The following is a 27,886-nucleotide window of genomic DNA, read 5'->3' on the forward strand; positions in this document are numbered from 1 at the left end:
AAATAGTTTGCACCTTCTTAAAGGTGCTCTCTACTGGTTTTATAAAAGAAAGGACTCTTTGCGAAGAAACTGTTCCTGGAAGCAGTACCGGAGTCCTTGCTGCATACGGGCTTGCAGCTTGAGAAGTTGCACTACCTCATAGAGACTTGGTCCCCTCTTAAAGGGGATGTTCATCGATAGCACTTAAGGAATGATGATGCTTTAAAAGAAGAAGTAATAATGCTGATATGTAAAAGTTATATGTAGAAAGCTAGTTAATTGTAAGAAATGTTTAATAATGTTGATAGAAGAATGAGGACAGAAAGTGAACCCGTACGGGGTTAGTCAGTGAGTCCTCCTAGGAGCCATACAGAGATGGCTCAGTAATCCTGAACTGAAAGATGGATGATATGTTCTATACTGTGTATAGTAGTAGAAAGGCAGTAGGCCCGGGCAGAAAGGGGCGGTCCTGTAACAGAAAGGAGAGGCAGTATTCCTGGAGCAGTTAGGACAGGCGGTCCTGCAGGTGTAAAGAAGGAGAATGCATAAAAGTTGATTAGCCTTATAATGTTTTATAAGAAGGTCTTTAGTGGATTTAGCGAGTACGTCCTTAAAGGCAAAGTTAAATTATTGTTCAAAGAATTTGCACTTAGTAGAATACCCGGTTGGGTAAGAAAAGTTATTCATAGCAAGGTTATTTAAAGTATTTAACTATGTTTGTAACGTTCAAGTGTCCTCACCTCCCATAAAGGGAAGCTCTGTTAAAAAGTTTACTTGTACTTGCATTTTCAAAATTGTATGTCTTTTTGCTGACATGTATTGTTGTTCTCTTCCCAGTCCAGGAGTACTGGATTTAACCGGGGGGGAGTGCAGCGCCCCAGAGTCCTGGTCGTTGCAGTACTGGAGCTCCGCCGCTAAGGGGAGCTATGGTACGTCTGATGGCACTGAAGGAGTTCATCTGACCAGGTATCACAGACACCAATACACTTCACAGTCTGGCCTCCAGGGGGAGCTAAGGGTTCTATGTATTAGGCCACTCCTCACAATCTGATAAAACTGGGGGTTAGGCAGGAAGTTAGATGAGAAAGCTGACTGGGTTGGAACCAGGCAACACCTTGTGGCAGAGGGTGTTGTAGGGGAAGATTCGGAGGGGTCCCTGTCAGGGGTGGGATCCTGACAGAGGCCTAGCAACCAGAGAGAACGTTACGGGACCGCGCCTGCACGATATAGCGGCGGTACCCCAAGAAAGGATAAGAAGCGAGGTTTATTGTGCTGAGTGAGAAACGAGATCAACGCAACAATGAGAATACCAGTAGGAGTCGTGCTGTAAGACGAGGCAACATCCTATTGAGGCGCATAACCGGTGGCCGGAACGCCGAGGAAGTATAGAGCTCCAGGCCAAACTTCAAACCTACGGCAGGACAGTCAGTTAGAGGCGGGCTGTCTCACCCAATTGACCTAGGAAGACACAGGGGGGTAACAACAGGAGTGGGGCGACGCTAGAGTCCCGGAAGAGCTCCGAGCCTCCCCGTCATACGGGTGCGTCCTAACCATAAGATCTGGGGGACGTGGAAGAACATCAGAATCGAGTTGTGAGGGAACACGAGAAACAGACACAACAGTTGTGGGGTACTATCCCGTAAGCACAGCAGGGGAGGACCACAACACACAAGCGCTAGAAGGTAGGCACAGATTTCCACCTGCAAAGGGAACTCTGGAGGTGCCATCGGACCGGCCGGACTTGCGCAGCCTGGTTAACCGTATTCCGGACTGAGGACCCTGAAGCCTTCAGTAAAGAGGTAAAGAGACTGCAACCTGGTGTCCTCGTTATTTACTGCGACCGGCACTTCACCGCACCATAACATCATCACCATACCTCCACTTTCATTGTACGCCCCTCAGCAGGGTCACGGACCGGGTCTAGCCACCGTGACAACCCCAGAACAGAGACTCAGAGGCCCGGTACCGGGTACCCCTCGGCCCTGCGGTAGTGGGGGCGTTACACAAGCATGGACAAATAGGATAGACAAATTCACTGATTTCTGTATTCATTCTAATTGGGAATATAAGTTAAGAAAATGGGATAGACAAATTTACATTTTCTATTAACAAAAATAAAAACTAAAAATTGAATTAGGGAGGACTAGAGTCTATAAGGCTGTTCGCAGATTATGTTGAGTCGCTAAATATATGGGTACGTTACAACAAAATGTAAAACTTTTTTTTTGTTTTTTTTAGATCTTAAAATATAGTGACTATTCTGAACAAAAAAGTTCATATGAGTGCATGAAAAAATACAGTACAGACCAAAAGTTTGGACACACCTTCTCATTTAAAGATTTTTCTGTATTTTCATGACTATGAAAATTGTACATTCACAGTGAAGGCATCAAAACTATGAATTAACACATGTGGAATTATATTATTATTATTATTATTTATTGTTATAGCGCCATTTATTCCATGGCGCTTTACATGTGAGGAGGGGTATACATAATAAAAACAAGTACAATAATCTTAAACAATACAAGTCATAACTGGTACAGGAGGAGTGAGGACCCTGCCCGCGAAGGCTCACAATCTACAAGGGATGGGTGAGAATACAGTAGGTGAGGATAGAGCTGGTCATGCAGCGGTTTGGTCGATCGGTGGTTACTGCAGGTTGTAGGCTTGTCGGAAGAGGTGGGTCTTCAGATTCTTTTTGAAGATTCTGATGGTAGGCGAGAGTCTGATGTGTTGTGGTAGAAGGTTCCAGAGTAGGGGTGATACGCGAGAGAAATCTTGTATACGATTGTGGGAAGAGGAGATAAGAGGGGAGTAGAGAAGGAGATCTTGTGAGGATCGGAGGTTGCGTGTAGGTAGGTATATACTTAACAAAAAAGTGTGAAACAACTGAAAATATGTCTTATATTCTAGGTTCTTCAAAGTAGCCACCTTTTGCTTTGATTACTGCTTTGCACACTCTTGGCATTCTCTTGATGAGCTTCAAGAGGTAGTCACCGGGAATGGTTTTGAATTCACAGATGTGCCCTGTCAGGTTTAATAAGTTGGATTTCTTGCCTTATAAATGGGGTATAGGCTTTAGCAGGGACGGACACTGACAGCTTGGGGCCCCTGTGCAAGAAATGTGTATAGGCCCCCTCCTTTTATGGTGACAAAGCTATATATATATATATATATACTAGATGGTGGCCCGATTCTAACGTATCGGGTATTCTAGAATATGTATGTCCACGTAGTATATTGCCCAGCCACGTAGTATATTGCCCAGCCACGTAGTATATTGCCCAGTTACGTAGTATATTGCCCAGTTACATTGTATATTGCCCAGTGACGTAGTATACAGCACAGAGCCACATAGTATATTGCTCAGTGACGTAGTATATTGCCCAGTGACGTAGTATACAGCAGAGAGCCATGTAGTATATTGCCCAGCCACGTAGTATATTGCCCAGTTACGTGGTATATTGCCCAGTGACGTAGTATATTGCCCAGTGACATAGTATACAGCACAGAGCCACATAGTATATTGCCCAGTTACGTAGTATATTGCCCAGTGACGTAGTATATTGCCCAGCAACGTAGTATATTGCCCAGTGACGTAGTACACAGCACAGAGCCACGTAGTATATTGCCCAGCCCATGTAATATATTGCCCAGCTACGTAGTATATTGCCCAGCCACGTATGACACAGGTTAAAAAAATAAAAAAGAGACATATACTCACCTTCTGCAGACGCGTTGTAGCTCTGTCGCCTGTGTGGGCTGCAGGCGGCAGCTTCCGGTCCCAGGGTGTGATGACGTCGCGGTCATGTGACCGTGTCGCGGTCACATGTCCGTGACGTCACGGCAGGTCCTTGTCGCGCAGGACCTGTGATGATGTCGCGGTCACATGACCGTGTAGCGGTCACATGACCGTGACGTCATGGCAGGTCCTTTGCGCGCAGGACTTGTGATGACGCCGCGGTCACATGACCGTGACGTCATGGCAGGTCCTTCTGCCAGACCATCCTTGCCACCAGAACGTGCCGCTTGCATCGCGAGGAGCGGGAAAGGCGGCGTAGGTGAGTATATAATCATTTTTTTTATTATTATTATTTTTAACATTAGATGTTTTTACTATTGACGCTACATAGGCTGCGTCAATAGTAAAAAACTTGGTCACACAGGGTTAATAGCAGCGGTAACGGAGTGCGTTACCCGCGGCATAACACGGTCCGTTACCGCCGGCATTAACCCTGTGTGAGCGGTGACCGAAGGGGTGTATGCGGGCGCCGGGCAGTGAGTGCGGGGAGTAAGGAGCGGCCATTTTCTTCCAGACTGTGCGCGTCGCTGATTGGTCGTGGCAATGGTCGTGGGCGTTTTGCCACGACCAATCAGCGACTTGGATTCCATGACAGACAGAGGCCGCGACCAATGAATATCCGTGACAGACAGAAGGACAGACAGACAGAAAGACGGAAGTGACCCTTAGACAATTATATAGTAGATATATATATATATATATACTGTATATGGCCACACACACATACATGTATATGTATTACATAGTCTCCTTTATTATGTATATTTCCGTCCCTTATTACACAGTGCCCTCTCTTGTTATGTACAGTCCTGTCCCTTACATATTGGATTATATAGAGCCCTGTTTTTTATTACATACCGTCCTGTCTTGCTAGCTGTATAATGTAATGATGGCTGATGGAGGATGGGAAAGCTTATTTTCTAATGGAGGAGCTGATAGACTGGTCTTCTGGTCACCGCCTTCTCCATCAGCAGTCACTTTATATCTAAAAAGAGAGGGGACTATGTAATAAAAGAGGGCGCTGTGAATAAGAAAATTAACAAGAATACACTATGTAAAAGACAGTACTGTACATAACAGCAGAGGAAGCTATATAATAAAGGAGGGCATCATATATAACTAGAGAGGATGGTACGTAATAAGTGACAGTGTTATACATAATAAAAGAGGAAACTATGAAACTAAGGATGGTGTTATACAGAATTAGTACGTACACTCTATACTAAGGGACTGTGTTAGACATAATAAGCGATAATAATGTCTTCCTACACCTCCCCTTTTCCTAAGTTCATTATACGTCCTCCTTCCACCCACATCATTGCTTATTCCACCACCTCCATCATTTCCTCCTCCCCCACCATCCCCATCATTGCCTTTTCCACCATATCCATCATTTGATCCTCCCTCACCATCCCCATCATTGCCCTTTCCACCACCATCATTGTCCTTTCCACCACCATCATTGTCCTTTCCACAACAACCATCCTTGCCCATTCCACCACCTCCATCATTTCCTCCCCCTCCACCCCATTATTGCCCTTTCCACCACCTCCATCATTGCCTTCTCCCCCTCCACCACCATCATTGTCCTTTCCGCCACTATCATCCTTTCCCATTCTACCACCTCCATCATTTCCTCCCCCTCCACCCCAATTATTGCCCCTTCCACCACCCCCATCATTGCCCATTCCACCACCTCAATCATTTCCTCCTCCCCACCCCCATCATTGCCCATTCCACCACCTTTATCATTTCCTCCTCCCCCACCCCCATCATTGCCCATTCCACCACATCCATCATTTCCTCCTCCCCCACCATCCCCATCATTGCCCTCTCCATCACCCCATCATCGCCTTCTCCCCATCATTGCCCTCTCCTCCCCTTACACACACACAGCACCATTCACCTCTCTGCACATTCCCCCACAGCTCTACACATGCACGAACACACACAACACATGTACACACAGACACAGGACCTCTCACCCTTCCGCATGCTCTGCTGCAGCATCACCGTCGTCTTCCTCTCTCTGGCACAGCCGGCTGCTGAATGATGATATCATCCAGTGGCACTGCTGTCTATGTGAGAGGAAGCGTCGGCAGGAAGCAAGACAGATCGCTGCAGCTCCGCTGCTATTTTCTCTTGTGGGCAGCGGAGTGGCCAGGGATCTCTTCCTGCCCGCCGCATATGAGGGCAATAATGAGGAGCCAGATTGCCCCCCTCCACCTCTGGGCCCCGCTGCAGCCGCACAGGCTGCACATGCAGTATGTCCGCCCTTGGGCTTTAGTAAGTTATCGAGACCGAACATTAAGTTTAAGAAGGGGTTGTCCTAGTAGTGGACAACCTAGTAGTGGACAACCGGCGTGTACTCCGGAGGACACAAAATGAACTTCAATCCAATATTGCGGCCAGCATGCAGTCAGCGGGTAAGGAAAGGGTGAATCAAACACCCGAAAACCCCGACCATATGACCCAAAACTGGTCCCGCCAAATTCAGGTGACAGGTTCCCTTTAATACATAATGAATCACTCTGACTGTTTTTTCTTGACCTTTTTGCCCACAGACTGCAAAGCAGAAATTGCCTTCCTCTTAGATGGCAGCAGCAATATTGGACAGCGTCGCTTCAACCTACAGAAGAACTTTATAGCTAAAGTAGCTGTTATGCTGGGGATTGGAACAGAAGGACCTCATATGGGAGTGGTACAGGCCAGGTAATATGGCATTAATATCACAGGTGAACTATATATTGGGTGTAGCCTTCACTGAAACATTTGTTTACTACATACAGCGGATGAAATAAGTATTGAGCACATCATCAATTATCTAAGTAAATGTATATCTTAAGGTGCTATTGACATGAAATTCTCCCCAGAAGTCGGTAGCAACCCATCCAATCTACACAGGCAAAGAAATCACCACAGAGGTTCATAAATTTTGTGTAATAATGGGAAATGACATGGAAAAAGTATTGCACACAAAGAAAATCCATGGAAAGTCAGGACATCAGCTGGAATCTATCAGTAATTACAAAGCAATTCTGTAATTTACTGACAAATAATATCAGCTGGTTCAACTGATGGCCTATAAAAAAGGTGTCTCATTACCAAGGTGTCACACAAGAAACATCTCGTGTCCCATTAGCGGACTTGAGCTTGCAATCGTCTAACTTCTTGTTCTCCATATTATCTTATAGTATTGTAGAATATAGCTAAAATCATGGTGTTCTGTAAAGCTCACCCTGTAGCTGGTCTCCATAGGGGTTCCAACATGGCAGCCATGGGGGCCTTCAGTAGCACCCCAACTGCTATGGCAACTTATTGGATCAGATTGGAACAGCAGGTGGGTGGGGGCGGATTGTGGATGCACAAACCAGTCCATCTCCCATTCTGCACCTCATATGCAGTGGCATTTAAGAGGTTAACAGCAGCCATTGCATCTTCTCTTCTCTCAATTGGTGCGAATACAGACAGATGCTGGCTATGTAACTCAGCCAGCATGTGCCGGTTATGGTGCAGGCTCAGCTCTTAAACCCGCTCCATACACAGGCACCCCATATATGACGGACCAGTATATCATAGGTTGAGTAGGGGTTAATATGGAGTTGATCCCTACTTTGAAGCTGAAACAATGCTCACTTTTAAGGTACGGTAAGTATTTCTACAAAATTTTTGTAGTGTCTGTGGAAATTTTTTCCCATTTATTCTGAAAATCCTTTCGTGATGTCAGACACTGTTGTGGCCTTTTTAGCTGATTTTAAAGGGGTTGTCCACTCTTAAAGGGACTGTTCAAACCAAGTACAGGTGCTTGGTGCAGCATGGCGGGGCCAGTCATTTACATACACCTACCCACCTGCTTGATTTCCATCTGCCTCTGCCCTTCTCTGGCTGTATGAAGCCACAGTTGTCAATCGAAGAAGGGGAGTGGAGATAGAGGGAAAACAAGCAGGTTGGAAGGTGTATGTATAGAAATGATTGGCTACGCCATGAAGCACCCATTTGTGGGTCTTAGTTTCAACAAATAAACAGTCACTCTGTGCTAACAGAGTACCTTGATTAAGCTACAAGTCTGCAAGACCAGACACCCCCTTTAATACCACCAGTGTAGGTTTGACTCCATAGTCAGCAGAGCATTGGTGACATTTATGCTTCCTTAGGAGTGAAGACATTGAACAAACTGAGGTGCTGCAACAGTGACTTCCTATCAGTGTCAATGGGACAAACTGAAAAACCCTAAATTAATGATTAAAAAGTGCATCCTAATATTTTTATCCACAAAAGTGTAATTCTGCGATTTCTTTATCCTACCTAGTGAGCAACCAAAGACTGAGTTCTATCTAAAAAATTTCACCTCTGCAAAAGATGTGGTGTTTGCAGTAAAGGAGATCAGCTTCAGAGGAGGAAACTCCAACATAGGTAATAATGCATGAAATGGGAGAAGACATAAAACTGGAAAAATGTTAGTCTCAGTGATTTTCTTTTCACCTAGAGCATGATTGGAAATGATTAGTGATGAGCGAGTACACTCGTTGCTCGGGTTTTCCTGAGCACGCTCGGGTGGTCTCCGAGTATTTGTGACTGCTCGGAGATTTAGTTTTCATTGCGGCAGCTGAATGATTTACAGCTATTAGCCTGCTTGATTACATGTGGGGATTCCCTAGCAACCAGGCAACCCCCACATGTACTCAGCCTGGCTAATAGCTGTAAATCATTCAGCTGCCACGATGAAAGCTAAATCTCCGAGCAGTCACAAATACTCGGAGACCACCCGAGCGTGCACAGGAAAACCCGAGCAACCAGTACACTCGCTCATCACTAGAAATGATATGTTAGCAGATGAGAAATATTACACAGCCGCTAGCTATATACTGGGGGCCACACATGATGCATTAGTAAAGAATAGTGATGAGCAAAAGTGCTGGGGTAAGGTGTTATTTGAGCATGCTCTGGTGCTAATCGAGTGTCTTTGGTGTCACTCGGTTAGCACCAGAGCATGCTCAGATAACACCTTACTCCAGCACGTTTGCTCATCACTAGTAAAAAAGTGTTTAGCTGATCCACTTTATCATAAAATGTATATATTCAGAATATTTTGGGAAAAAATTAATCAGCATCGTCTCCTCTGTTGTATAGAAAGAAGCCTGAAAGCTTTGTCCATCTTCACAACCATTTTCCTATTACTTCAATGCAATAAAAATGTAGTCTTGATTAAATCTACTATCATTTAGTGTCTATAGCTGATGTGCCACGGTAACAGACCACAAACATGTCTCGTGTAGTCAGATCTTGCATTGGTTGTTATGGGCAAGTGTACTATTTTTCCATGACACCATTTTTTCAATTAAATTCCCTCCATGAGTATAATGATACCTATGCTGTTTTCTTTAAATAGAAATCTTTCACCAGTGAAAAAGACTTGGGTATACTAATAGATCACAGACTGAACATGAGTAAACAGTGTGATGCAGCAGCAAAAAAAGGCAAATGCAATTCTGGGATATGTTAACAGAAGCATACAGTCTAGATCACGTGAAGTCATTATTGCCCTCTACTCCTCTTTGGCCAGACCTCACCTGGAACACTGTGTCCAGTTTTGGGCACCATATTTTAAAAAAGACATCAACAAACTGGAGCAAGTTCAGAGAAGAGTTACTAGAATGGTGGTGACCGGTCTGCAAACCATGTCCTATGAGGAACGGTTACAGGATCTGGGAATGTTTAGCTTGCAAAAAAGAAGATTGAGAGGAGACTTAATAGCTGTCTACAAATATCTCAAGGGCTGTCACATTGTAGAAGGATCATCTTTATTCTCATTTGCTCAAGGAAAGACTAGAAGCAAAGGGATGAAACTGAAAGGAAGAAGACGCAGATTAGATATTAGAAAAAACTTTTTGACAGTGAGGGTGATCAATGAGTGGAACAGGCGGCCTCGAGAGGTGGTGAGTTCTCCTTCAATAGAAGTCTTCAAACAGAGGCTGGACAGACATCTATCTGGGATGATTTAGTGAATCCTGCTTTGAGCAGGGGGTTGGACACGATGACCCTGGAGGTCCCTTCCAACTCTACCATTCTATGACTACTTAATCTGAGAGCAGCATGTTGTATGGTGAAAGACCCCAATTCCAACGATGTGCTACTTACTAGGCTGCTTGCTGTAGTTTTTATAAAATGACTGATTTATTAGCAGAAGATCACTAGAGGACTAGTAACCCTGCTGTTATGCAGTTGTACGTATGCATGAGCTCAGTACAACCCTGCCCCACCACTAATTGGCAGCTTTCTGCCTATGAACAGTGTACACAGAAAGCTGCCAGTCAGTGGTGGAGGCAGGGTTACACAGAGCTCATTCAGAGAACTGCTATATCAGCAGCAGCAGATAAAACAGGGATTTTATCAAAACAGCCCAGTAATTTACACATCGCTGGAATCTAGGTCTCTACCTTTACATTATACTGCTCTAAGGTGGGGTAGAAAAACTTGGTGACAGATTCCCTTTAATTATCTACAGGTTGACTTAAGTTCTAAAATTATTCTGTGTAATTTGATAATGAAAAATATTATTTTCTGATGAATTTTCATTTCTATTTTTTTTTTTTTTAAAGGAAAAGCAGTGAAACACACTGCCCAAAGCTTCTTCACCAATGCAAATGGAGTACGGAAAGGAATCCCAAAAGTCATGGTTGTGTTTATAGATGGTTGGCCCTCTGACAACATCGAAGAGGCGGGCATGATAGCCCGTGAATATGGCATTAATGTCTTCATTGTGTCTGTGGCTCCCCCAGCTCCAGAAGAGCTTGGAATGGTGCAGGACGTGGCATTTATAGATAAGGTAATCCGCAGGGGCGTAACGACCGCGGTCGCAGCGGTCGCCATTGCGACCGGGCCCCGCAGGTCAGGGGCCCCGGGCCGGCAGGTCAGAGCAGGGCCGGGCTGGCTATCGGGCACTTCTGGCAAATGCCAGAAGAGCCGATGCCAGTAGTGGGCCGCTGCACTGTTCCTCCCCCCCGCCGCCGCCGCATTTAACTATACCGGCGTCTATGACACCGGTATAGTTCAATGCAATGATGTAGGAGAGCGTCACCTGACGCTCCCTCTCCCATCATTCCCCGCTCTGCCTCTGACAGTACACTGCGGGTGCACGATGACGTCATATCATCGCGCACCTGCAGTGTCCTGGGCAGACTTCAGCCGCCAGGAGCAGCGCGGGCAAAAGGAAAGGTGAGGAGTTTTTTTTTTCTTTTTAACCGGACTGTGAAGCCATTATCGGGGGGGGGGGGGGGGGAGATGAGATGAGGGCTGTGCTCTATATACCCCTGTGCTGGCTGTGCTGTATATACCCCTGTGCTGGCTGTGCTGTATGTACCCCTGTGCCGGCTGTGCTGTATATACCACTGTGCGGGCTGTGCTGTATATACCCCTGTGCGGGCTGTGCTCTATATACCCCTGTGCGGGCTGTGCTCTATATACCCCTGTGCTGGCTGTGCTCTATATACCCCTGTGCTGGCTGTGCTCTATATACCCCTGTGCGGGCTGTGCTCTATATACCCCTGTGCGGGCTGTGCTGTATATACCCCTGTGCTGGCTGTGCTGTATATACCCCTGTGCGGGCTGTGCTGTATATACCCCTGTGCGGGCTGTGCTCTATATACCCCTGTGCGGGCTGTGCTGTATATACCACTGTGCCGGCTGTGCTGTATATACCACTGTGTGGGCTGTGCTGTATATACCACTGTGCGGGCTGTGCTGGATATACCACTGTGCGGGCTGTGCTGGATATACCACTGTGCGGGCTGTGCTGGCACCCAACACCATGTTGCAGTGCAGGAGATTCCTGCAACAGTCCGAGGCTTATCTAGGGGAAGGGGGTGGGGGGTCGCGGGGGAAGGGGGGGGGCGTCGCGGGGGTAGGGTGGGGGGGGGCCCATTTGGAAGTTCGCACCGGGGCCCATAACTTTGTAGTTACGCCACTGGTAATCCGGTACAGATGCCTACAGGGGTTTGTATACAACAAACTTTCTCTATAGTCAGTGCTGGAGTAGGGAATTGGGAGTAACACTGATTTTATTTTTTTAGCAAGTGCAAGCCTATAGGCGAAGAAACTTGTAAATGGAAAACCCCTTTAAAGAAGTAGAAACTTATAATAATGATTTACTCCTGTAATGGTGATACGAGATAGATACTTAAAGGGGTTATATAGGATTAGAAACCGGGATCCATTCCCCCTTCCCCCATGTGTGACTAGAGGATGCACCTGGTATTGTGGACCGGAAATAGGCAATATACAGACATGGTGCTCATCATCAGTATATAGAAATAATCCTTCTGTAATATAATCCCTTGGTTGGATAATTGCTTCGTGCAAAAGTCTGGGAAGACCACCTAAAGAAGATAGGGACCACCTGAATTTAACAGGAAAAATACATCTTCAGATTCCAGCGTTGTTATTACTATGGTTATGGGAAATCAGCCCAGAAATAGAAAGAACTAGTTAGTTTTTGCAAGTGAGTTTGGCCCTCAGTCAAAATGTTAGATTTGACTATCTATACATATACACAGATATCAGCAGGAAGAGTAAATCCCCATTAGTTAAAACATAACCTTTACTAAATAGTATTAAAATTTGAAACAAACCATAACAAACAAATAAGTGCTCACGCCGAAAACTGTGCTCAAGATAAAAAACTGGCTTGATCTCACCAATTATGGACAAGGGATCTCCAGAACGGTGAATCGGATGATCCCAGGGAGGGTCCACACAGTAGAGTAATGAAGGGGACAGGAACCTATTACCCTGTCCTGCCCCAGTATCAGACTCCTGTCCTCACAAGGACAGGCCCAAGTAAGCTCTACTCTGGACACCCCCCACCAAATGTATGTGACGCCTCCCTACGCGTTTCTTCACCTATCTATACATATATAATCATCTAAGGGTCACTTCCGTCTATTTGTCTGTCTGTCTGTCGGTCACGGAAATCCCACGCCGCTGATTGGTTGCATACATTATGCATCCTATTATTTAGAATGCATTCTGCATGTTTTGTGCACATGGTGTGAAAAAAATGCATCGCTGTAAAAAAAAAGCAGCATGTTCATTAATTTTGCGGATTTTCCGTGTTTTTCCCGCAATTCTATGCATTTGGAAAAAAACGCACAAAAAACGTGTCAAAAACGCATGAAAAAACGCGAAAAAAACGCATGCGGTTTTCTGGCAGAAATGTCCGGTTTTTGTCAGGAAAATTTCTGCAAGAAATCCTGACGTGTGCACATACCCTAATAATAGAAAGGGCATGCTGAGAGTTGCAGTGTCATAAACCAGAATGGTATCACCAATCAGCACTATGCAGACCATACTTTTAACTACATTACTAATAGTAAACAGTCAGGGTGTCCGTGACAGAATAAACAATGATTTTCAGTGACATCTGACAGGCAAAATCTTCTCTGATTGGAGTTGCTCTTTTTGGCTACATTCAGTATTTGGTCAGTATTTGTAAGCCAAAACCAGGAGTTAAACAATTGGAGGAAAAGCATAATATGCATTTTTCACCCACTATTGTTTTGGCTTACAAATACTTCTCCTAGACACAAGTTAAACAGCATATACAGTTGTGTGAAAAAGTGTTTGCCCCTTCCCGATTTCCTATCTTTTGCATGTTTGTCACACTTAAATGTTTCAGATCTCCAAACAAATGTAAATATTAGACAAAGATAACACAAGTAAACACAATGCAGTTTTAAAATGAAGGCCATATTATTACTAAGGTAAAAAGAAATCCAAACCTATACGGCCCTGTGTGAAAAAGTGATTGACCTCTAAACCTAATATTAGGTTGGGCCAGCCTTAACAGCAAAAACTGCAATAAATTGTTTGCGATAACTGGCAATGAGTCTTTTACAACGCTCTGGAGGAATTTTGGCCACTCATCTTTGCAGAATTGTTGTAATTTAGACACATTGGAGGATTTCTGAGCATGAACCACCTTTTAAGGTCATGCCACAGTATCTCACTCGGATTAAGGTCAGGGCTTTGACTAGGCCACGCCAAAGTCCCAATTTTTTTTATTAAGCCATGCAGAGGTGGACTTTCTGGTGTGTTTTGGATCATTGTCCTGCTGCATAACCCGCATTGTCACGAACAGATGGCCGGACATTCTCCTTCAGGATTTTTTTGTAGACAGCAGAATTAATGGTTCCATTTACCACAGCAAGTCTCCTAGGTCCTGAAGCAGCAAAACAGCCCCAGACCATCACACTTCGACCACCGTATTTTACTGTTGGTATAATGTCTCTTTTCTGAAATGCTGTGTTACTCCTAAGCCAGATATAATGGGATATACACCTTCTAAAAAGTTCAACTTTTGTCTTGTCCGTCCACAGAGTATTTTCCCAAAAGTCTTGGGGATCATCAAGATGTTTTCTGGCATGTTTTCTTGGGGACGAGTCTTTATGCTCTTATTGCTCAGCAGCAGTTTTTGTCTTGGATCTCTGCCATGCAGGCCATTTTTGCCCAGTCTCTTTCTTATAGTGGAGTCATGAACACTGACATTAACTGAGGCAATTGAGACCTGCAGTTCCTTGAATGTTGTTGTGGGGTCTTTTGTGACCTCTTAGATGAGTCATCGCTGCGCTCTTGAGGTAATTTTGGTTGGCCAGCCTCTTCTGTGAAGGTTCACCACAGTTCCATGTTTTCGTCATTTGTGGTTAATAGCTCTCACTGTGTTTCACTGGAGTCCCAAAGCACTAGTAGTGACTTTATTACCTTTTCCAAACTGATACATTTGTTCCACAATTTCTTTAGATTGCGGAATGATATCTAGCGTTTGAGGATCTTTTTGTCTACTTCACTTTGTCAGGCAGGTCCTATTTAAGTGCTTTCTTGATTGAGAACAGGTGTAGCAGTAATCAGGCCTATGTATGGCTAGGGTATTTGAACTCCGCTTCCCAAAGATTGGATAAACCACATTAACTTATGTTTTAAGGAGGGGACAATCACTTTTTCACACAGGTCCCTGTAGGTTTAGATTTCTTTTTTCCTTAATAATGAAGACCTTCATTTAAAAACTGCATTTTGTGTTTTCTAGAGTTATCTTTGTCTAATATTTAAATTTGTTTGGTGATCTGAAACATTTAAGTGTCACAAACATGCAAACAAAAAGGAAATCAGGAGGGGGCAAACACTTTTTCACACAACTGTATATCTTCTGCATGCCAATGTCATAAATAGTATATCCTGAATAAAAAAAAATGTATGCCTCTTATTGTGCCTATGTATAAAAAATATACTCTATAATGTGCCTTTGTGAATCATATTATTATTTGGGATCACAGTTTTGGGTATCTTTTTTCAATGTGCCCCTGAATATCAAATGTCACCAATATATTCTCTATAAATAAGAAATATGTACAAAATATGCTTCACAAGCTTGACCCTGAATAAAAAATTCATACAATATGCCACCTATATAAAAATAAAATCACTACAGTATGCCCCCTACATAAAAAAGGGTAAATCCACAGAAGGGCTGTGATTGCATGTTGCTTTTCACGGTTCTGCAACTGTTATTTAAAAATCTGGGATCTTGTTTAACTATTAAATCCCGTTGCATTATTTTTTGCAGGCTGTCTGCAAGAACAACAGTTTTTTCTCCTTCCACATGCAAAACTGGTTTGGCACTGCAAAGTTTGCAAAGCCTCTGGCCCAGAAGTTGTGCACACATGAGCAGCTTTTCTGCAGCAAGACCTGTTACAACTCCGTCAACATAGCTTTCCTGATTGATGGCTCTAGTAGCGTTGGCGACCAAAACTTCCGTCTCATGTTGGAATTCATGAGTAACATTGTGCGTTCATTTGAAGTCTCTGACGTGGGGGCAAAAGTAGCTGCAATCCAGTTCACCTACGATCAACGCTTAGAGTTCAGTCTGAACGATTACCCCAACAAGGATGACGTTCTAAAAGCAATTTACAATATCCGATACATGAGCGGAGGCACTGCCACTGGGGATGCCATCAATTTTGCTGTTCGTAACGTATTCCAGCCGACCAAGGATGGACACAACAAAAACTTCTTGGTTATTATAACAGATGGGCAGTCGTACGATGACGTCAGGGGTCCAGCCATCACAGCACAAAGATCAGGTAACTGGTTTTCAATGTGGTAATGCAATGTGCTTTTCTATAGGCAGTGTCCAAAAAATAATGTAAGGGTATGTTCACACGCAATCTTTTTCCGGTGGTCAAAAATGTCCAAAGCATAATATGCTTTGGCAATCACTCATTTTCTCTTGAGTTTTGTCAACCAGAAGTACTTTTTTACTATAGTTTTTTTTTTTTTTTTTTTTTGCTCCATTCATTAGTGTTTTTTTTAATGTTTATTGAGCTCCTTCCCAGTGGAACATGTCAGAATAGTGTACATGTTACTTCTTTTAAACTCTTAGCAACTTTAGAAAGCCTGAAGCTTTTAAATGAACCTCAAAAGCCAAAGCACATGAACAGCGAGTCATTTTTGCATACCACATTTTTTATTCTGAACTGGACACAGCATGTAATAATGGCTGCAGAATGGAATGAAAAGTTTTAATTTTGTTTTAATTTCATCTCTCAACAGTGGAGATATTAGCAATCAAATATTTGACACTTAATGAGTTAACTTTAGTTAAGTCCAGGTGGGAGTTGTCTCGAGACCTCATGGACCAGGGATCATCCCACTGAATGCCCGCCCTCCTTTCCCGTGGGCATAATACTACTCAGAAAACACAGGATGATGATAAAACAGTGTGGCAATAATTTATTGAGGCACCAGCAAACAATAACATAGAACAGTCCCAGCAAGTATCCATGATGGTACACATTATAGAGAGACTCACTCTTCCACTGGCTCACCGGGATTAGAGCAGCTGCAACTTCAGAGCTTCCAGGGCCAACAATCCCCTCCTGTCCCACGCACAGAGAGGAAGTAACGACAAGCTTAGGAAGCTGACAGTCCATTGAGATACAAGGCCAGGTAACCAGAGGGTCACAACCTGGCTTCATCCGAACATCTCCATGGAGCCAGGTGACCAGTGGGTCCCATTCCTGGCTTTCACAAACGTATCCATGGGTCTCAAGTGACCAGTGGGTCCAAATCCTGACTACCCCAAATGTATGCATGGGTTCACTGATCATCAATGGGGCAGATCTGTATTCTTTCAGCCGGGGCCATGGTGCCCTAAGCAGGCATCTTGTAAAATGACAAATCTGTGTCCCTTGTGATGGAGCCATGAGGTCTTGTAAAGAGTCTCTGGTTCTTTGGCTGTCAGTGTGTCCTGTTACAGAGGCATATATCCCCTTGTAAAGTTCAAAACTATTCCTCAAGCCATCATTCATGGGTAAAGGGGAAGGGTTGATGAGATTAATTCGCATTGTTTGATTATTTAATCTATTTGTATAGTTTCTCCTCCTCTGTTTTGCAAGCCAACAAACTGGCTGGCCGGGATAATGTGTAATCAACATATCAGCAAACATTATTGTTCAAATATCCTGGATGACAGAGATGAAGGGTAACAGCACAATATGTTACAACAAACGGCAACTTAAAAGTCAATATTATAGGCTTATACGAACAAAAGTCTGTCTTTTCTTGACCAACCAAAGAACAAGCACAAATTCAAAAGTCAACTTATAGATAACAGTCTATTCCTCCTGGCTTACTGAAAATAGATGTGTGGTTAATTAAGATAAAATGCAGTGTCATCACAGTGAGGACATCCAGAGAGAAAATGTAAAAAAAAATGGTGAAAAAAAGATGGCAAGAACACAATTGTAGAAAAGCAGGGGAAAGTTGAAAAAAACAAAAAGGGGAATAATCTAGTAGAGCCACGTAATAGTTGGGATAATTTCACTTAGATAAGGGAGAGAACCGCAAAGGCAGAAGGGAAGGGAGTGGAGAGGTGAAGGATAAGGAAAACTGGTAAAGAATTATATCAAACTTATAGTGTGAAGGAAAGAGCAAGTACATGAGCTCCGCGATCAGCAGGTAGAATACAGAAGGAGAGAGAAAAGCAATAATATGAGGAAAAGTGTACTTTTGTGGGGAAAAAGTAAGTAAATTGGAGAAAGAGGGGATTGTAAAAAAAATGAGCAAAAGAAAGATTGTAAAAGGATGCATACCGGAAAAAAAATGTGAACAGGAAATTGAAAAAATAAATAGTGCTTTAAAAAAAAATGGTAAAATAATAACTAGTTGAAAAAAGGGGGGGATAAGAGCTACAGTCATTATGAGAAGGGGAACAACAAGTAGTGGCATCAAGGGGTAAAAAGGGAATAAACTACTGGCATATCTAGGGTATAATGGAATAAAGTGCAAGTACCATCAATAAAAGAAACAAACATATAGGCAAACACGTTAAATCTATTAATAGGATTAACAAATCAATTTAACTGAATTCATAGGCTATTCCACAGGGACTGTTTGAGAATTAAGATTTGGATATATGATAAAAAGGGACTATATGTAAAAAATATTAAATAATACATGCACGCACACACATATACTATATGTATGTATAATATATATATATACGGTATATATATATATATTATATATAGGAAGATCACTACATATATATCACTTTTTCCATTAATAAGCTTTGATACAGCACTCCGAACAGCCAGCTTCTTTAGCAATGACCATTTGTGGCTTACCCTCATTGTGGAGTGTGTTAATGACTGCCTTCTGAACATATGGGAAGAGAAAGGAGTAGACTAAAAAACGTATGCACAACCCAAAAGAATTGTAAAGACAATGACTAATTACAATAAGCAAAAGCACCTTTATTCAACACCTCAAAAGACATTTAAAAACATTTAAAAACAAATATACAAATACCTATGCCCACCATGTCCCATGATAGATAAGAGTCCCATAAATGGGGAAATGATGATATCCCACCCTGGGTCCACCTGATCACATGTGTAATCCAGAAAAGATGTGCCTATATAGGCCACAGCGGACTGAGCCACCCTATGTCAATCTGCACTGCTGTAAGCCATGAAGTAATAAAGAAATAGGAACTGACATGCAATGCATCATCCCAAGATAAAGATATGACATGCAATGTAACTGCTGCAAATACAACCTGTCCAACGTCAATTCAGGTCTGTAAAAGTGCAGCAATGTCCAAAGGCACAAGGCACCACAGGGATAAAGTCCATATGAAATCAAGGAGCGCAACGGTCCCAAAAATGGCACCAAGGTGGGAAGGAGGGATAAGGTGGGAGCGCACCCCACGCGTATCGCTGCCTCTGCAGCTTCGTCAGGGGAAGTGATGCTGAAGGTGCCACCTTATCCCTCCTTCCCACCTTGGTGCCATTTTTGGGACCGTTACGCTCCTTGATTTCATATGGACTTTATCCCTGTGGTGCCTTGTGCCTTTGGACATTGCTGCACTTTTACAGACCTGAATTGACGTTGGACAGGTTGTATTTGCAGCAGTTACATTGCATGTCATATCTTTATCTTGGGATGATGCATTGCATGTCAGTTCCTATTTCTTTATTACTTCATGGCTTACAGCAGTGCAGATTGACATAGGGTGGCTCAGTCCGCTGTGGCCTATATAGGCACATCTTTTCTGGATTACACATGTGATCAGGTGGACCCAGGGTGGGATATCATCATTTCCCCATTTATGGGACTCTTATCTATCATGGGACATGGTGGGCATAGGTATTTGTATATTTGTTTTTAAATGTTTTTAAATGTCTTTTGAGGTGTTGAATAAAGGTGCTTTTGCTTATTGTAATTAGTCATTGTCTTTGCAATTCTTTTGGGTTGTGCATACGTTTTTTAGTCTACTCCTTTCTCTTCCCATATGTTCATGTGCTACATGTAGACTAAGTATTGCACCCCTTGGTAGTTATTTTGATATTATAGATTGGTGCGCCCCTTTTTAGTTTTATTTCTAATGACTGCCTTCTGGACATCAGTCAAGTCAGGAGTCTTCCCCATGATTGTGGAGCCTACTTAAAAAGACTAAGGGACCTTTTTAAACGCTTAGGAAGCCTTTGCAGGTGTTTTTTTTATTAATTATTCTAATTTACTGAGATAATGACTTTTGGGTTTTCATTAGCTGTAAGCCATAATAATCAACATTAACAGAAATAAACACGTGAAATAGATCACTCTGTTTGTAATGACTATATAATATATGAGTTTCACTTATTGTATTGAAGAGCTGAAATAAATTAACTTTTTGATGATATTCTAATTTAGTGAGAAGCACCTGTGTAATATATATATTATACACATACACACACACATATACATATATACACATATACACATATATAATCTTTTCTTTTTAAATCCTAACCACTTTTTAATGTTTGTGTATGTATGTATATATACATATACGCACACATACATGCATACATAAAAAGGATTCAGGTTTAAAAAGGAAGGAGAATTTATCCTTAATATTTAAAGTGGTATTCCCTTATCCAAGACCTATCCCAATGTTATAGGTGCAATAATAATATTAGCAAATTACGGTTCCTCCAATTAGAAATGTAGTATAGTTTTTCTGATTCGCTTTGTCTTTTTCCTCATGTGCAGACATTGCAGGACCCTAGGTATCCATGGTTATGACCACTAGCAACTAGCAAATTACCTATCACTATATCAGTGGTCATAACCATTGATACCTAAGGTCTTGCAATGCCTGCACTTGAGGAAAGACATAGCGAATCAGAAAAAATATACCACATTTCTAATTGAAGGTATTTGATAATATTATTATTACCGTGCATCTACTACATATTGAGATAGCATCTTGGAGATGGGAATATCCCTTTAAACTCCCCCTTGCCCCTGTGTGCACTGTACGGTTCGTTTTTTACACTAGAGAAAGAGGCTAGTCCGGTATGGAAATTCAGTACAGACCAAAAGTTTGGACACACCTCATTTAAAGAGTTTTCTGTATTTTCATGACTATGAAAATTGTACCTTCACACTGAAGGCATCAAAACTATGAATTAACACATGTGGAATTATATACTTAACTAAAAAGTGTGAAACAACTGAAAATATGTCTTATATTTTAGGTTCTTCAAAGTAGCCACTTTTTGCTTTGACTGCTTTGCACACTCTTGGCATTCTCTTGATGAGCTTCAAGAGGTAGTCACCAGGAATGGTCTTCACTTCACAGGTGTGCCCTCTCTGGTTTAATAAGTGGGATTTCTTGCCTTATAAATGGGGTTGAGACCATCAGTTGTGTTGAGCAGAAGTCTGGTGGATACACAGCTGATAGTCCTACTGAATAGACTGTTAGAATTTGTATTATGGCAAGAAAAAAGCAGTTATGTAAAGAAAAACGAGTGGCCATCATTACTTTAAGAAATGAAGGTCAGTCCAAAAAATTGGGAAAACTTTGAAAGTGTCCCCAAGTGCAGTGGCAAAAACCATCAAGTGCTACTAAGAAACTGGCTCATATGATGACCGCCCCAGGAAAGGAAGACCAAGAGTCACCTCTGCTTCTGAGGATAAGTTTATCCGAGTCACCAGCCTCAGAAATCGCAGGTTAACAGCAGCTCAAATTAGAGACCAGGTCAATGCCACACAGAGTTCTAGCAGCAGACACATCTCTTCAACAACTGTTAAGAGGAGACTTTGTGCAGCAGGCCTTCATGGTAAAATAGCTGCTAGGAAACCACTGCTAAGGACAGGCGACAAGCAGAAGAGACTTGTTTGGGCTAAAGAACACAAGGAATGGACATTAGACCAGTGGAAATCTGTGCTTTGGTCTGATGAGTCCAAATTTGAGATCTTTGGTTCCAACCACCGTGTGCGACGCAGAAAAGGTGAACGGATGGACTCTACATGCCTGGTTCCCACGTAAAGCACGGAGGAGGAGGTGTGATGGTGTGGGGGTGCTTTTCTGGTGACACTGTTGGGGATTTATTCAAAATTGAAGGCATACTGAACCAGCATGGCTACCACAGCATCTTGCAGCGGCATGCTATTCCATCCAGTTTGCGTTTAGTTGCACCATCATTTATTTTTCAACAGGATAATGACTCCAAACACATCTCCAGACTGTGTAAGGGCTATTTGACCAAGGAGGAGAGTGATGGGGTGCTACGCCAGATGAACTGGCCTCCACAGTCACCAGACCTGAACCCAATCGAGATGGTGTGGGGTGAGCTGGACTGCAGAGTGAAGGCAAAAGGGCCAACAAGTGCTAAGCCTCTCTGGGAACGCCTTCAAGATTGTTGGAAGACCATTCCCGGTGACTACCTCTTGAAGCTCATCAAGAGAATGCCAAGAATGTGCAAAGCAGTCATCAAAGCAAAAGGTGGCTACTTTGAAGAACCTAGAATATAAGACATAATTTCAGTTGTTTCACACTCTTTTGTTAAGTATATAATTCCACATGCGTTAATTCACAGTTTTGATGCCTTCAGTGTGAATGTACAATTTTCATAGTCATGAAAATACGGAAAAATCTTTAAATGAGAAGGTGTGTCCAAACTTTTGGTCTGTACTGTATGTTGTGGAATAAAAACCAGTTCATTATATATTGGATCAAGGATCTTCATTTCGTTTAGCGCAGCTCAAACTGTGAATGGACTTTTCCTTCACACATATGAGAATAGCAGATGTCCGAGAGCCCCCACTCATTTTTATGGATTCATGGAAGCATTGATTGTGTACGGTGCTGGGGTCACACAGGCACATACATTTGAGTCCCCCTACCAGGGCCTGGAGTACTCGGCACCGGGTCCGGTTGCTTCTTAAAGGCGATGTTACGGTGGATGCGACCCGGTCTGTGCCCAATTAAAGGGAAACGGTCTTTAAAGGGATATTGTAAATGTAACGGGGTCTACCAAGCTGGGGTACCTCTTTCAGTACCACCCCATGTTTCAGGAGGTCCACTTTGCTTTGGCTGGAGTCTGAATGAAGGACGCTGGCTGGAATTCCTTGATAACATGAGAGCATATAAAAGCTGACTGCTTCTCCACGTATTTCCAGTCTCACAACACTTTATTCACAGAACACAGAATATACACTCACTGGCCACTTTATTAGGTACACCTGTCCAACTTCTTGTTAACACTTAATTTCTAATCAGCCAATCACATGGCGGCAACTCAGTGCATTTAGGCATGTAGACATGGTCAAGACAATCTCCTGCAGTTCAAACCGAGCATCAGTATGGGGAAGAAAGGTGATTTGAGTGCCTTTGAACGTGGCATGGTTGTTGGTGCCAGAAGGGCTGGTCTGAGTATTTCAGAAACTGCTGATCTACTGGGATTTTCACGCACAACCATCTCTAGGGTTTACAGAGCATGGTCCGAAAAAGAAAAAAAATCCAGTGAGCGGCAGTTCTGTGGGCGGAAATGCCTTGTTGATGCCAGAGGTCAGAGGAGAATGGGCAGACTGGTTCGAGCTGATAGAAAGGCAACAGTGACTCAAATCGCCACCCGTTACAACCAAGGTAGTCCTAAGAGCATCTCTGAACGCACAGTGCGTCGAACTTTGAGGCAGATGGGCTACAGCAGCAGAAGACCACACCGGGTACCACTCCTTTCAGCTAAGAACAGGAAACTGAGGCTACAATTTGTACAAGCTCATCGAAATTGGACAGTAGAAGATTGGAAAAACGTTGCTTGGTCTGATGAGTCTCGATTTCTGCTGCGACATTCGGATGGTAGGGTCAGAATTTGGCGTAAACAACATGAAAGCATGGATCCATCCTGCCTTGTATGGAGCATCTTTGGGATGTGCAGCCGACAAATCTGCGGCAACTGTGTGATGCCATCATGTCAATATGGACCAAAATCTCTGAGGAATGCTTCCAGCACCTTGTTGAATCTATGCCACGAAGAATTGAGGCAGTTCTGAAGGCAAAAGGGGGTCCAACCCGTTACTAGCATGGTGTACCTAATAAAGTGGCCGGTGAGTGTATATCACAACAGATACAGAGGGCAGGCCCATTCAAAAGCGGCAGGCCAGACATACATTACAATAGCCGCAGGTGGCCGGAGCCTGCTGATATTTACTGTGGGAATTACAAAGGTGGGGGAGGTCAGAAGGGGGATATCTTGTCTCCTCTGCCCAGGGGCGCAGCCTGTGGCTGATGCATTAGGGACATATATCTCACATGGAACCTATTATATATGCAAATAGCTGCATAACATATTCTGGGTGCTGGGGGGTTCTGTAACAGTAAATAAGTCTGTTGTGATGCCAACTGTGGTGTTTGGTCAATAGTGGGACCGATGCTGCATTAAAGGGGTCCTCTGGGGGATGTTATTGCAGCACTGATGGTACACTTCCCACAGGTGAAGCGGGGTCCCCAGGGGTCCTAAGGTGTATGGTGGTGATGAGGGTTGCCGGGAAACGAGTAAAGGACACAAGTTGTAAGTCTTTACCTGGTTTACTGTAGTTGGCAGGCCACCGGCAACAGATACATAGGAGTCCAGGCAGCCTGGAAACAAGCGGAATCCCCTTGGCAAGTCAGGTTAGTAGCCTTTTACTCTGCACTTGCTAAAGTCCCTTGCTGCCTGAAGTGTTCCAAACAAGGTCCTAATTCCTTTGGTTCTTTCTCCTGTCCTGGGACAGGTACCTGTATGGCAGGCAGCTTGAGCCGTACTCTCTGGGGTCTCTACACGGTGACTCCAGGCTCCAGGATGCTGCTGTGCCACAGGCGTAGTATGGGCAATGTCTGTATGATATTATGCCCTCCGGTTCTGTGGAGTGTCCTGTAGTTCCACTCTAGCCTCGGGCTCCCGATAACCGGTCTCTGCGCACTGATTCCTCGGAGGCCTATTCTCAGCCTCCTTGAGCCCTGAATCTCTCCTCTGCTCCTTTCCTGTCTGTCCTCGCTCACAGACTGTCTGTACAAACGGAACTGACTCCTCCTCCAAACCAGGATCTTTATCCAGGGAAGCTGCCCTAAAACAGGGTTTTGAGCTCCCCCTCCTGGCCTGGATTTAGAAGGTGTTGTGTGTGTGATAACCTGCCAAAGGGAATCTCACTTGTCTCCAGGCCTAGCACTACCCTCCCCAAGAGGAAGGCAGCACTACTGTGGTACTCGAACTCCTGGGGTGCCACACATTCACATGGGGACACCCGTTCTTATAATTGCTGGGGATCATGTAGTCGGAACCTGCAATCATAAATAGTTGACAATACATTTTTCCTGGAAGAACGAAAAGCAGCTGTTCCAGACCCTAAATAGCAAGTCAACTTAGGGTGCAGTAAAGAGGAGAAGCTGATTAATGTCACAGAAATAAAAGAAAATGGGGAACTTACTGTCATAAGGCCACATCTAGAATATGGAATCCAGTTTTTGGCTCCAAATTTTAAAAAGGATATTTGAAATCTGTGTCACTTCAAAGGCGGCAACTAGATTATTACAAGGGCTGGAGACCTCTCATATGAGCAGAGGTTGCAAAAGTTAAGATCTTATTTATACAGTTGGGAAAATACGTGTTTGATACAATAGAAAAACAGAACTTAATATTTGGTAGAGAAATCTTTGTTTATAATTACAGAGGTTAGACGTTCCCTGTAGTTCTTGACCAAGTTTGCACACACTGCACTGCAGCAGGGATTTTGGCCCACTGCTCCATACAGATCTTCTCCTGATTCATTCAGGTTTCGGGGCTGTTGCTGGGTAATCGAGTTCCAGCTGCCTGAAAAGATTTTCTATTGTGTTAGGTTTAGAGACTGGCTAGACCACACCAGGACCTTGAAATGCTTCTTATGGAGCCACTTCTTAGTTCTCATTCTCACACTAGAAGACCCAACCACGATCCATTTTTAATGCTCTAACTGAGGGAAGGAGATTGTTGGCCAAAATTTCGCCATACAGGACCCCATCCATCCTCCCTTCAATATGGAGCAGTCATCCTGTCCCCCCCTCCCTGGCAGAAAAGCACCCCCAAAGTATGATGTTTCCCCCACTCTGCTTCACAGTTGGGATTGTGCTCTTAGGGTTGTAATCATCCTTCTTCCTCCAAACCCGGCAAGTGGAGTTGATACCAAAAAGTTCTCTTTTGGTCTCGTCTGACCACATGACCTTCTCCCAAGCCTCCTCTGGATCATCCAGATGGTCATTGGTGAACTTCAAACAGGCCTGGACATATGCTGGCATGAGCATAGTGTTACTAACAGTAATGTTTGAGACTGTGGTCCCAGCTCTCTTCCCGTCATTGACCAGATCCTCCTGTGTAGTTCTGGACTGATTGCTGACCTTTCTCAGAATCATCCTTACGCACAAGGTGAGAACTTGCATGGAGCCCCAGACTGAGGAAGATTGACAGTCATTTTGCGTTTATTCCATTTTCTAATAGTTGTGCCAACAAACCCAAATAAGTAGGTTCGGTCAAAAAAGGAGCTCATCCATAAATACAGAAGTAACCAAAAGAAAAAATGGATAATAAAGCAAATGATGTAATATATTTATCACTTTATTGTAACAATTTTCATAAAAAACAGAGACATGAAGAGAAATATTTTAAATTTTTTGACTGAAAGGGGAGCAACACCATAGTGCTACGTTTATGCAGAGTCACAAAAGTTGAACTTGATGGACCTAAATCTTTTTTTCCAATCTATGCAACTCTGAAAGCTCATGTTGATGATCAGCCAGAAAATCTGATCTGGAAGACCCTCACCATTAAGTAGAGTTGCTTCTTATTAAAAAGGAAGCTGCGTTCACTGATCATCTGCCACATTGTATACACTAGTATTGTTTCTAACCTGCATATTGTCTTCTCTTTCTATGTTCCTACAGGAGTAACAGTGTATTCTGTGGGAGTTGCATGGGCGCCTTTAGAAGACCTGAAGGATATGGCATCAGAGCCCAAGAATTCCCACACCTTCTTCACCAGAGAATTCCCCGGCCTGGAGCAAATCTATTCCAGCATTATTCGTGGGATCTGTAGGGATTATCTGGATTCACAGAAGTGAAATTACGAGGCCAAACATCTCCCTAGAGAGAATTGTTAAAAAGGCAGCTTTACACATTTTAGCGGAAAAGGTGATATGTAGAGATATCAGGAAAGCTGGCATCATTTGTAAAATGTTAACTATCTTTCTAGGCTTTCATTAAGACCTTTGCATATATGACGGCAACTACACAATAAAAGGTAGATTGACACAATCCACTCACTGTTCTTGCTTAGGTAGTATTCACACAACCATTACCATACGTGTGAGAAGCAGGGACATCGTTCCCATAGGAAAGGTTCACTTACTTCTGCTCTGATCGGCTGAGATCCTGGTTCGGACACAATGTACAGGAATCTGGCCATGTGAATACAGATTATACACCAATTATCTGATCAGCCTCCCGCCATATATACCTGCACACACATTATAGAGGGTAGGTTTATTGAATGCACTATTGTGTACTACACAGTTTCTGTCTCCAGTGTATTGACGTGGCCGGTTAGTGTTGCTATGCGGCGGTATATGCATATACATATTTATGCCTCAACAGTGAAAAAATCATAAATTGTAAAAATCACAGGATGGATAGACATGTTAAATCCGGAAATAATTAAAAAAAATGGAAACAAAATTTTCAAAACATCTAGATTCATTGAGTATGAGCTCCATGCACAGAAATCCTTCTTTTCAGAGGAGATAACAGCTCAGCATCACATTGACCATGCTCGGGTGTCTTCGGTGTGCTCAAATAATATGAAGGAACAGATGAATGACCTCGGGGAGACCAAAACATCCAACACTGCGGAGACACCATCATGTGTTTCTCAACGCAGTGATCCAGAACACTGCCCCCATCCCTTATGGGAAATATGCAAACGCATGTAAAGTAAGCTGCGGAGACACCATCACGTGTTTCTCAACGCAAGCAATGAATAGCCAGGCCTTTCTCCGGGAAGGAACAACCATGGGAAGGGCAGCATCCAATAAAGGAAGACCACCTATGCCAAGCATGGTATCCATCCACAAACAGCTGTTTCGGGGTTTTTGCCCCTCATCAGTGTGGAGTAGGAAACTGGCTATTAGGAGCAGTGCCTGGTGAAAGGCTATGAAGGAACAGATGAATGACCTCGGGGAGACCAAAACATCCAACACTGCGGAGACACCATCATG

General features: G+C 43.4%; 1 protein-coding gene across 1 annotated transcript in view; it reads left to right on the plus strand.

Moving 5' to 3' along the window:
* COCH (cochlin) overlaps positions 1-27,686 on the plus strand; it is a 126,301-nt gene extending 98,615 nt beyond the window's left edge. The window contains exons 8-12 of the mRNA XM_077260936.1: positions 6,349-6,496; positions 8,094-8,197; positions 10,384-10,610; positions 15,399-15,915; positions 26,559-27,686. Coding sequence (XP_077117051.1) covers positions 6,349-6,496; positions 8,094-8,197; positions 10,384-10,610; positions 15,399-15,915; positions 26,559-26,734 — 1,172 coding nt within the window. The 3' untranslated portion in view covers positions 26,735-27,686. The remainder of the gene's footprint in view (positions 1-6,348; positions 6,497-8,093; positions 8,198-10,383; positions 10,611-15,398; positions 15,916-26,558) is intronic.
* Positions 27,687-27,886: the final 200 nt, after the last annotated feature.

The sequence above is a fragment of the Ranitomeya variabilis genome, chromosome 1, assembly GCF_051348905.1.
Source record: "Ranitomeya variabilis isolate aRanVar5 chromosome 1, aRanVar5.hap1, whole genome shotgun sequence".
NCBI lineage: Eukaryota > Metazoa > Chordata > Amphibia > Anura > Dendrobatidae > Ranitomeya > Ranitomeya variabilis.